Source organism: Miniopterus natalensis, chromosome 2 (genome assembly GCF_054644295.1).
Source record: "Miniopterus natalensis isolate mMinNat1 chromosome 2, mMinNat1.hap1, whole genome shotgun sequence".
Classification (NCBI taxonomy): domain Eukaryota; kingdom Metazoa; phylum Chordata; class Mammalia; order Chiroptera; family Miniopteridae; genus Miniopterus; species Miniopterus natalensis.
Window position 1 is genome coordinate 11,054,266 of NC_142082.1, and position 12,145 is coordinate 11,066,410.

The window sequence follows — 12,145 nt, forward strand, 5'->3', positions numbered from 1 at the left end:
AAAGACCGAACAGTAGGTGGCCAGGGAGAGGCGCAGGCTCGCAGAAGGTGCTGGGATTTCCTGTGCCTCCTGCTGGGCGTGCGCACAGGCAGAGACAGCCTGCCCCCCCCAGGGCCCCTGCGGTACTGCTGGGCTGCGACACCAGGACATCTCTGGGGCGGGCTGGGAAGGCAGGGATTGCTTAGTTTTCACTGGGGGCAGCCAGACTCAGCTGCATGTCTTCAGACTGGGGACACGTCCCCCGAGCTCAGGGGCAGATCCGAGGCAGATCCGGCTCCACAGCTTCCTGGGAATCTGCTCCAGGAGCATTGACATCTCTGTGAATTCCTCCCGGAGCTGCCTTACCCGCCTTAGCATGCTGCTCAGTCCTGGCGCCTGCTTTCCTCTGCCACCTTACAAAAGACAAGCACGCCCTTTCCCACACCTTCCATTTTACTACATTATCCCAGGGTGCATGAGAGGGTCCACTGTTTTCAGTTATCGTAGGGGCACTGCTTCCTTGAGCAGTCTAAATCGGGCTGTCCCATAGGATCATGGAAGTCATGAGTGCAGGCGACGTTTGTAATTTTAAATGTCCTAGTGGCCACATTTAAAAAAATAAAAAGAAACGGGTTAAGTTAAATAATATATTGTATTTAACCCAGTATATCCAAAATTATATAATTTCAACATCAGTATAAAAAACTATCAGGCATTCTACACTGTTTTTTCCATATTAAGTGTGAAATTTGAGATGCACTTTATCTCAGTTCAGAGCTAACCACGTTTCAGGTGCCCAACAGCCACATGTGATGAGTGGTTACTACATTGGATTGCGCAGTTCTAAGTGATGAGGTGATAAAAGGCATAACCTTGGAGCTGAGAGTACAGGGGAGCCACGGAGCGTTCAGATCCATCCATGTGTGATTATGAAAAAGTAACAGCTGAGATTGAGAGGCACTGCTTAAGTGCACGAACCCTGGAGCAAGACCGAATCCCAGCCTCACTGCCTACCAACTGGTGACCTTGGACCTTTGCATTGGTTTCACTTTATAAAATGAGGACACTAGTACCTTCTTCACGGTTGTGAGGAGGTTTAGAAAGCTGTTATGTATCGAGCACTTAGAGTGTGTGGCCTCGGATCAGCACTCTTCAAGTTTCGTCATTTTCAGTTGAGCCCTTTAAGGCAGCTTCGGTGTGGTGGCAAAACCTCTAGGTTTATCAGGGGACTTTTAGGATAGTTGCTGTTTTTACAGTGGTCCCAACTGCAGTGGTTGGACAGTGCGTTCTCACTGGGAAAGTGCTGGGGTCAGTCACGCGATTCTTTCCTCCCCAGCACTCAGCACATGCTCTGGTGGCCCGTCTCCAGTGCTGGAAGGGTAACTAGATCTCTGCCTGACCTTTACTGGAAACATCCTATGATTTGCATTAATATTGGGGTCTAAACTTTACAAACATAATACATCTAAACAGATGCAGGTCTCCATGACCAAAACAGGAGCCTTACTTGAAATGGTTTAAAAGAATCAAGTGTAGTAAGCTTGGGAGTTTATCTGGACCTAAGTCTCCCAGAAAATACTACAGTGGACTCATTAACAAACTACCTGCAAACGTGATCCCATGGAAAATGAGTGCCTTGACTTTGCTTTTACGACGTCATCTATCTTGCAGTGTGTGAACTGAAATCTCCCTCCATGAGCGACTTCCTGTGGGGGCTGGAGAACTCTGGCTGGCTGAGGCACATCAAGGCCATCATGGACGCAGGGATCTTCATCGCCAAGGTATGTGATCGCGGAGAAAGCAAGCGCAGGGGCAGACCAGCCAGCACACTGGGACCTCGGGTGGGGATCCTGCCCCCTCCCACCGGCTGTGCGGCGGAGGGCGAGCTGCCGCGCGGACCTCGTCGCCCGCTGAAGATGGGATTTAGTGAGGCCAGTGCTCGGTTGACGCTACGTCAGCACAGAGGTCAAGTGGTAAAATATGTACAGAATAGTCTCTGCAGTTGGCCCTGGTCCTAGATGGAGGGAAGCATCTTCTACGGAAGAGCACGTCCGAAGGTAAGTCACTCGGGGATGGAGGCTGAGCTTTCACCCGAGTCAACAGTCCTCATTTTCACTGACGGCATGAGCACGTCTTGCTCCCGCACCCGGCAGGCGGGCTCCGTTCCGCCGTAGCAGGAATCTTGCTTTCACACAAGCTGGTTTTGTTGTTCAGATTTTATTCTTAATACAAATTCCTCTTAGATTTGTACCTAAACACAACCATGTCTTTTCTTACGATACAGTATGCACCCCTTTACAATTCATTTATTCAACCAATACTCAGTGCCGGTACTTTTCCTGGCGCTGAGGAAGCAGTGTGGACCCAGCCAGTCTCTCCTCTCCCAGAGCTGACAGTGTGGGGGACGGGAAAGGAGTAGCGCAGGCAGTGATGAGCACTATGAGTCTCCCTTCCCCAGTCCGTTTCCTGTCAGGACACTGAGCTAAATTCTGCGTGCATGTCTGCGATAGCTAATAGTTTTCTTAGCGGAGACTTGCTGCTACAATTTTTACCTGTTTTCTGCCCCTTCTCCCAACGCTGGATCCATTACTTGGCTCTTACCCTTTTATCTCTAATTTTGTTTTACATTTATTGTCTCTTCCTTTTGAAAATAGCTAAGGCAAGTATGAGATCCAGAATTTCAATGAGAAAGGCTTAATGTGGATACCCAGAAAGGAGAGGGGTCGTAAGGTAGATGTGTCCTGGAAACATGTCTGCACAGCAGGTGGTACCGATCTTGTAGTGCATCTGCTTAGGTGAGGTGGCCTGGTGGTGGCTTCTGTCTATAGTGGGAAGGGGAAAGCTTTAGCGACCAGCACCAGACCTCTCCTGGACTTTCCTAATCACGTGGGGACCTGAGTATTAAATGAACAGTTGTTGGCTTTTTCTGTTTCTGCAAGCGTAAAACCAAACCTAGTTCTGATGAGATTTTTCGTGTTTATGGCCATTCTCTGTGGACGCTTTGCTGGTCCTGTCTTCCAGGCAGTTGCAGAGGAAGGGGCAAGTGTGCTTGTCCACTGTTCCGACGGCTGGGACAGGACTGCGCAGGTGTGCTCCGTGGCCAGCCTCCTGCTGGACCCGCACTACCGGACGCTGAAGGGCTTCATGGTGAGGGCGGCTGCGGGCCCCTTTCCCACACACGGCCCCGAACCCAACTATCGGCAACTATTTTTTCTCTCCGAGATCAGCAAGATGAATTAAAGGGGAAAAGGGGAAATAGGCTTGGAGTAAAGGGGTGAATTTCTGAGATGGTGGAACCAACAAAAACCAATGCTATTTAATGTGAATCTGGGGGCAAATATATTTAGTAGTTTGTAAAATAGTGAGTTTTACACAGCATTTGCTCATAGGTATTTCAAATTGAAGTAACATGAATACATAACATTTTTTAAAAAATTTGGAGAGAAAAATTTCTAAATTGAGCCTGCAAAGAAGTCCTGAGAGGAAAACAGTCCCTTACAACTCTGGATGACAATGTTGAAAATTTTGGTGTTTTTGTAGTCTTTGCTGAAACTATGAGCACATCCTTTTAGATATCAAAATGTGACATGTTACTTTCAACTGCAGAATATTTGTATAGCTGTCCTGAATGGCAGAGCTTTGCCCAAGCTGGAACCGTTTTCTTCAGATGGCTGCAGGGATTTCCTAGCGGCTGGGAGATAACCTGGTTCCTGCCTCCTGAACTGTGGTTTGGTGGGAAGTGCTGCAGTGGACCCTGAATCCATGCCAGGGATAGATGCTGAAAGGGGAGCCGAATGGGGTAGCTCTACTGGAAGATCTCCTTTATCGAGTAATATTAGCGGACACTCTGGGACAGTAGAGAAGAGGCAGCTTCCAAGAACCTCTGAATCAACATTATCGGCTGTGGTCTCTTCTGTTTCCTGGTTGCTTCCCTCCTGATATTTGTATTCTTTCTTGTGTAGATACTAATTGAAAAGGACTGGATTTCTTTTGGCCATAAGTTTAATCACAGGTAAGAAATATTTAAAAATCTGTTTTGACTGTTTAGGATTTAAAAAAATCTGTTTACGTTCTCAATTAACTGGGGAAAATAGCTTTATTTTTTAAAGTGTCTTTATGTATCTTCATCAGAAAGTTAAAATTAATTTACTAAGTTATTCCACGTTTGGGGTGCAGACACTCACTTGAAGCTGCAAGTGTGACATGCCTGTGGAAGTTTCCTTTGCTCTTTCACAAAGGGAGTCCATTTGGGTTCCTGAGGCCTTGTGTCACAGGTGACGTCTCTGGAGAGGGAATGCACGACAGTGATCCGGGCTTTGGAGCCAGGCAGATCCAGCTCCAGTTCCAGACTGTGGCATTTACTAGCTGCGTGGCCTTGGGTGTCTGTCCCCTCTGAGCTCTGGCCTCCCACCTATGAAATGTGGCCACCCCTCCCTATTCCACAGATTATAGCAAGGGTTCTTAAAAGTGTATGTAACTAGCCGAACTCCTTGCCTGGCCCATATACTAGGCTTTCAATACAGAAGCCGCTGTTTTTGGAGACACTGGCCTCATTTTGTTAGTTGATAATGCCTGCCTTGTGTTCTGGTGTGCGCTAATCTCTGAGTGCTAAAGGTTGTAGCTGGTATACTCTAGTCCTTTGGTGCTAAAGTTTAAATTTAGGCAGCACGCTAGTAACTTAATTAGATATTTTAAAAGACATTTGACTGTTTCAATATGTTCTCCTGAAATAAACTCTAAGTTCATGGAACTGCCCATATTTATTTTTCTATTGAGCACTGCTTTTGTGCAATTCTATTTTTATACTTACTTACTTTTCCAGGAAAGCACAATGATTCCATTTTACAAATGAAAGAATTAAAGCCCCCAAACAATTAAGTAACCTCCTTAAGATTGTTACCTTCAGTTCTGGGCGTTCTGTCTGCCAGCCACTCAGCGGGAGTCTCTGGGACAGAGGCAGCAGGCACAGAAAGAACATGGAGATGGCCGAGGACCAGCTCTGGTTACTTTACGAGGAGGGTACTGGGAACCCTTTTCAAAGCCACCACTTTTGTGTGTGTGTGAGTAGAACTGAAACTTTAAGAAGTTTCCAGACATTTCTAATGTTTCCACTCTTGGAAAAACTCCTAAACCCACCCCTGCTTGTTTCTATTCCTCAAGTTGATCGTCCACGGCTGAGATGAGGGATGGCAGCCAAACTACCCCTCTTGTACTCTTTCTAAAATCCATACAGCAGTGTAAGGAACCGGGCAGTCTTCACTTAGATTCTGTCTCCTCTTGAAAGTAGTTTCAAGATTCTCTGATGGACTCTTGGAAAACAGATATGAGGGATATAAAGGTATATTAGAACCCATGGTCACATGGAAACAAACTATGTGACAAGTTTTAACACTGCTCTAGAACTGAAATACCCCTGGGCCCTTGGGAAACCACAATTTTTTCACATTGTCTTTCTTACTTAGTCCCTCCCCCCAAAACAATGCAAACGTGAAAAACTCTCAAGTTTGCTTAGATACTTCTTCACTCTCCCACTAGACACTAATTAAAACAGTGAAGATTTATTTCAGAAGTTCTAATGTAGTTTTAAAATTTGAATTAAAGAACACTTTGTCCTTGGAAAGCTTCCTTCAATTTTACCTCTAGCACTCTCTTTTGTAGCTATGAGAATAATATGTCCCTTCTTTACCCAAACCTGCACTATAAAGTTTCTCTTGAAATTGGAATTTTAAGTTATTTTTTCTACTTCTTTGCATTTTATTTTATAAGGTAAGATTTACTTAGGAACTAGGGTTGCTTTTATGATTGTTTTTGCATTTATTGCTTTCTAATTGAAAAAAAGTACTGGCTATACCAATTCTCTAATACCTTACTTTACAGATACGGCAACCTAGATGGTGACCCAAAAGAAATCTCTCCAGTTATTGACCAGTTCATTGAGTGTGTCTGGCAGTTAATGGAACAATTTCCCTGTGCATTTGAGTTCAATGAGAGGTTTCTGATTCACATTCAGCATCACATCTATTCCTGCCAGTTTGGAAACTTCCTGTGTAACAGCCAAAAGGAGAGACGAGAACTCAAGTAAGCGTTTTGGTATTTAATTTTTATCTAAAATAATTTGTGACTGACAATTTCAGATGCCCTTCCATAACTCTGAATACTATTTTAGCCACACACCTATACTAACAGATTTCAGTTCTTTTTCCTGACATCACTTCATAAATGTAGCAGCTGACACAGACAGGTGCGTTCATTTCCCCCTTTCTTCCTGGATCGAGAGGCTGGTGGACCTGACACACTAATAGTGAAAGGAAACTTCCTCGAGTCAAAGAAAGTGATTTTTGCATTTAAAAGGAAACAGACGTCTTTGGGGGATATAATCTCATAAGGATTGTAAATATTAACTGGGAAATCAAATTTGAAACTCAAGTCACTCTTTTATTCAGACTAAAACTCTACTGCCTTTATCCAGAGGGAAAAAATGGATGAAATCTGGACTATTATAAAGTCAAAAACTAAAAAACAGCAAAGTGACTAATGAACTGCAAGTAAGAGAACATTTTTGAAATTTTCATAAAATTAAAGTGACTTTAACTGGGTCAGTACACTATCAGATTTAATTCTGGAAATGGTCTATTCACATAAAATGGACTCCACTAGTTTTATTCTTTTTGAACAGAAAGAAAATGACTTTTTCTCATGGATACTAGTCTGTTCTCTCCAAGGAACTTCCAGTGGGATGGCCAATAGGTGGTAATGATTCAACAGTAGTGGAGTGCGCTCTTCAAGCTTACCTGTGTTCCTAGACAGCTCTGTGCTTTGTTGTGACAGACTAGCCAATTTAGTGGTATTTGTTGGGGTCGGAATCCTGGCATTTCTACTCAGCAGCTATGTGACTTTGGGAAACTCATCTCTCTTAGCCCAGTTTCCTCATCTGTAAAACAGACATCCCAGGAATTCAGTGGGGATTAAATGAGAGAAAACATATGAAGCATTTAAACAATATCTGGCAAATAATAAAAGTTTATGACTACTTAGGGTAAAAAAAACACACAACAAAATTACATAGTTTTATTTTACACTCAGGAATTAAACATCTTGTTAAGCCAGTACAGAAAGCAGGAGTTGAGGTTAGTGTTCTGCTGCTGTACCACGAAGACACAGAGTGTAAATTTCCCTGCTACAGAACAGGGGCACGTGATATTCAGATAACAATCACTGGTCCCCTTCCAGCTTTAATATTACATATTCCACCATTTATAAGAACCAAGATAGCACTGGCTGGGTAGCTCAGTTGGTTAGAGTGTCATCCTGACACACAAAGGTTGTGGGTTTGATCCCCAGTCAGGGCACATACAAGAATCAACCAATGAATGCATGAATGGGTAGAACAGCAAACCAGTGTTTCTCTCTCCCTTCCTCTCTCTCTAAAATCAATTAAAAATTAATTAATTAATTAATTAAAAAACCAAGATAGGTCATTTTCAGGCTTATTTTCTTTACAACAGAATTCAAGAAAGAACATATTCTTTATGGGCTCACCTGTGGAAGAATCGGGCCGACTACATGAATCCTCTCTTTAGAGCAGATCACAGCCAGACCCAGGGAACTCTTCGTCTCCCCACAATGCCATGCAACTTCATGTACAAGTACGTAAACCTCTAGGACCTTACTAGGAATGGTTATGCACTCAGATCCTGGCAGTTTCATACTGGAGGCCAAAGTGTGTGAAACACAGCTCCAAGGCTCTTTTGGACATGAAATATACCAAAGGAGGGTGCTTAAATATCTGACCTGGTCTTTTTGCCAGTGTCTCAACTCCCTAGACTTCCCCTCAGTAAGGAAGTATCTTAGAAGTTGATGTTCTGTACTAATGATAAAGTTCCAATGTATTTAAAAGTGAAAAATGGGGGAGGAAGAAGAAAGGAGGGAAGACAGACGGAATAAACCAAGTGTCCTGTGAGTTAATTGTGGACTCACGTTTAGTGATCACAATACAGTTTACCTTCTTTCTCTGCTAATCAAATCGTAGTGGAACGATTTCCCTGTGGAAATAAATATTTAAGACTGTGTATGTTGGGATGAGGAGAGAAGGGTGGCATCCTACAGATTCTCTTAGGACTTACTAGGCCTGTATGTTATATTTTGTTCTTTGCTGCCTTTCTTTAGGCTTGTATGATACCAAACGATGACTTGGGGGTCAACACAAAGACAAATTCTCAGAATAGATGGAGAAACCATTACTCCTCCTTCCCCAAGTCCAAAACTCACTTTATGGCTTTCTTCCTTTATAGTTTTTATTCCTTGATTTGTTCTTGTTCCGAATTATTTCAAGCCCATCATTTCCCCAGAATTTTATAGCAGAATACCATACTAAAAAAAAAAAGCCTCCATGTTTTGTGTAAAACAGCAGTGTTAGGGGCTGCTGACACACTGTGAATCAATCGTAGTGTAATTAATTTGTTATTAACAGCCAGTCAGCAAATGTATTATTGAGGATCAAGCCCTGTTCTAGGAACTGTGGATAAAACATGAATGACACTATCTCTGCCCTCAAAGTACTTTCTAAGTAAAGAGTGGACATAGGGATACCCCTAGGATACTACTATTTATTCTCATTTGCATTCCAGCTTGCATTGTTGTGCAGGAAAAAGGGAAGGTTTATTACAAATGCAAATGTAACCTTTTGGTTGTAGTGATACAAACAAGCTGTTAACTCTCAAATTTAAATGATTCCCTTTGCAGCTGAAAGATTGTAAATGTTTATACAATTACTAATTTTTCTCAGTTTATTTCAAAACAAAGAGCCATTTTCTTAAACCAAAAAATAGGGGGGAAAAAATAGTAACGTGGCACTTCAATCTCTTTTAGAAAAGTATAGGCCTTCCAATTCAGTACCATATATACAAATTCATGAATTTACTCTCCCCAAAAGAAGTTTACTAACCCCCCCCCCAAAAAAAAAAGAAAACATCAACAAGAAATTATTACCTTAAGTCAGTGGCTTTTTGAGCCTAGAATTTGCCCTTGGTGATTACTGGGACTGTGGGATGGGAGATACCTGAGGCCCTGAGCATGTGAACTCACAGTGTGACGCGGTGGCATCACAAAGCTCTGCCGTCCCTTCCAGGTTCTGGAGTGGAATGTACAACCGCTTCGAGAAGGGGCTACAGCCCCGACAGTCGGTCACAGACTACCTCATGGCAGTGAAGGAGGAAACCCAGCAGCTGGAGGAAGAACTGGAGGCCCTAGAAGAGGTAAGACACACTTGTTCTTGGTGCTTATTTCCTGACCATCACTGCTCCATAGAATCCTGTCAGGACTCAGAACACATGAAATGTAGCAACACAGACATTTCGTATTTTGAGCCAGTGGATAACCTGAAACATAACCCCAGAAAATCAGAGCCCAAACCTAAGCGACATGGAATACATTTCAGACATCTGGCTTGTGGCTCACTTCCCCAGTGCGCTCAACTACCTATGGTAGGTCAGGGCTTGTCACAGCTCTTTGGGAACACTAAAATGAATTCTGGAGAATCTACGAAGCTAATGGTACTCAAAGTGAAAAGAGCAAAATGAGATATATGGGGTGTCCCTAAAAAATGTGTGTACACACTTTTTTCCTGATAGCACAATTGATGTTTCTTTCTTTTCAGATTTAACCCATTGGAATTAATAATTATTCAAAGTGTGTATACATTTCCTGGGGACACCCTATATGTACTTGTAGTAAAAATTTATTCTTCACTTTCAATAATTATCTAATGATATAAAAAAATCCTGATGCCTGGGCTCTGAGCCGCCATGATGGTGACTTGTCACTAGGGCAGAGGGACCTTGAATTGAAGCACACACAGAGAGAGAGCTAACACGAGGTACAACCTAGGTTCTTAGAATTCTCGAGCTGTGATAAAAGCTTTGCTGTCCAAAGTCCACTCATGTCATCCCTAGGCCAGTTTTATCTACTCTTCCTAAAGATATACAAGCTTTATAAAAAGCTGAAGTTTCTTTTATTCTAGCCTAGTATTCTTTTTGTTAAAATACTAATAAAAAATTACTTAACTCTCTAAAAGTACTAGAATTAAAATCTCTCACTCTTTTCCTGTAACAAAGACAAACTTACTTAGCCTGGTATGTGAGGTTTCCCCACACTCGTCTAACTTACTTTTTACACGTTATTCCCAGCCGTTCCCCTTGCTCAAATTGAACCATTCTCTGCTTCCTGTACACAACTGACACCTTCCTTGTGTTTTTCTACTCACTGTCCCTCCTGCCAGAATGCTCTCACCATTACCAGCACGTCCCAGTTTCATTCTTTCAGTCCTGCTCATGCTCCTTCCTCCCTGAAGCTTACTCTGATCTCTTCCCTCTAACCACAGCACCTGTCCTCTGAAATAATTTTTGCCCCTTCCAAGTTCCTACATTACATGGACCCTGCCTCTATACTCAGAGCTCCTTATGGCTGGATTTGTGCTTATGTCTGTTCCTCATATTACCCAGCATAGTACTTTTGCATATAACTTAATATGAATGCTTTTTGAGTGAATATTAACTTTACATTTATATATATGTCACATATACATTATATATATCTTCCTCACTGACACCAAAGGATAAAAGCTGGTAAAATATATATTGAACAACCCAAATGTCCAGCATCTGATCGATGGATAAACAAAATGTGGGATATTTACCCATTAGAATATTATTCAGCCATAGAAAGGAATACAGTATATGCTACAAAGTGGATAAGCCCTGAGAACATAAGTGAAAAAAGCCAGACACAAAAGGCCACATAATATATGATTCCACTTATATGAAGTATCCAGACTAGGCAAGTTCACAGAGATAGAAAGTAGATAAGGGATTGCCAGGGGCTGTGGGGAGAGGAGATGGGAAGGGACTGCTAATGGGTTTCTCCAGAGATGAAAAACTTTGGAATTGGATAGCGGTAAATCCTTGAATAACCTTGTGAACATACTAAAAACTACTGACTTGTATACTTTAAGGGGGTCAGAGTTTTATGGTGATTTATATATCAGTTTAAAAACTTAGGTAACACCTTATTCCTGATTTTTAAAATATGTACTTTGAGTTCATAGGATGGCAATCACTACGTAGATCCATATAGGTATAGAACTAAGAATGACTCCTGATTATCAGGCATTGTCCTATGTTACTGTTTTTGCACTTTATAGAAAACCTATGCTAAAGCAGGTATCACCACCCTTATATTAGAGATGAAGAAACCAAGCTTCACAGAACCTAATCATTTTGTCCAAGGTCATAAAGTCTACCTATGAACCCAAGTCCATCAAAATCCCTGATTCTTAACATTACACCCCGCTGGAAGGTAATGATTACTCAAGGCATGCATATGTAAAACAGGTAAATTATTTATGATTTCCCCTGAATCTATTTCCTTTTTAGAGGCTGGAAAAAATCCAAAAAGTCCAGTTAAACTGCTCTAAAGTAAAGAGCAAGCCAAGTGAACCCAGCAAACACTCGGGGTATCCCACCTCCGACAACAGTGCAGCCAACACTCCCCAGGACTACAGTGGGAACGTGAAGTCATTTCCATCCAGGAGCCCCTCCCAAGGCGACGAAGACTCTGCCCTGATCCTAACCCAGGACAACTTGAAAAGCTCCGACCCAGACCTGTCAGCCAACAGCGATCAGGAGTCAGGGGTGGAAGATTTGAGCTGCCGGTCCCCAAGCGGAGGGGAGTGTGCACCCAGCGAAGACAGCGGCAAGGACCGGGACTCTGATGAGGCCGTGTTTCTCATGGCCTGAGGCTTCCCTTGGAAGTTCCAACATAAAGGACCCACAAGAAACACTTTCCAAAAATAAGGGAACAGTGCAATTTAAGGTAAAAAATAACTCAAGAAACGGTACGTGTCATCGATAATTATAAAATATAGCAACGAAAAGGGGGGGAATCCAACTCAGTTTCTTTAGATGACGAACAGGAAGTAGCCATTTCTTTTGTCAATAAATATTAAGAAAATTACCCTATTGTGAAAAATCATTCTAGACTACGAATGTTTTATTTACTACAGAGCAATAACCTCTAGCATCACTTGAGGTTATCAACACACCTTCCCTGTCACAGCACCCATCCACTCGGCTCAAAGCACCGGGACCCCTACTGAGCACCTGGTACCATC

The 12,145-nt window shown here is 42.6% G+C and overlaps 1 protein-coding gene across 1 annotated transcript in view; it reads left to right on the forward strand.

Moving 5' to 3' along the window:
- MTMR7 (myotubularin related protein 7) overlaps positions 1 to 12,145 on the forward strand; it is a 51,157-nt gene extending 39,012 nt beyond the window's left edge. The window contains exons 7-13 of the mRNA XM_016208985.2: positions 1,651 to 1,760; positions 3,001 to 3,126; positions 3,942 to 3,991; positions 5,857 to 6,057; positions 7,485 to 7,625; positions 9,107 to 9,233; positions 11,409 to 12,145. Coding sequence (XP_016064471.2) covers positions 1,651 to 1,760; positions 3,001 to 3,126; positions 3,942 to 3,991; positions 5,857 to 6,057; positions 7,485 to 7,625; positions 9,107 to 9,233; positions 11,409 to 11,771 — 1,118 coding nt within the window. The 3' untranslated portion in view covers positions 11,772 to 12,145. The remainder of the gene's footprint in view (positions 1 to 1,650; positions 1,761 to 3,000; positions 3,127 to 3,941; positions 3,992 to 5,856; positions 6,058 to 7,484; positions 7,626 to 9,106; positions 9,234 to 11,408) is intronic.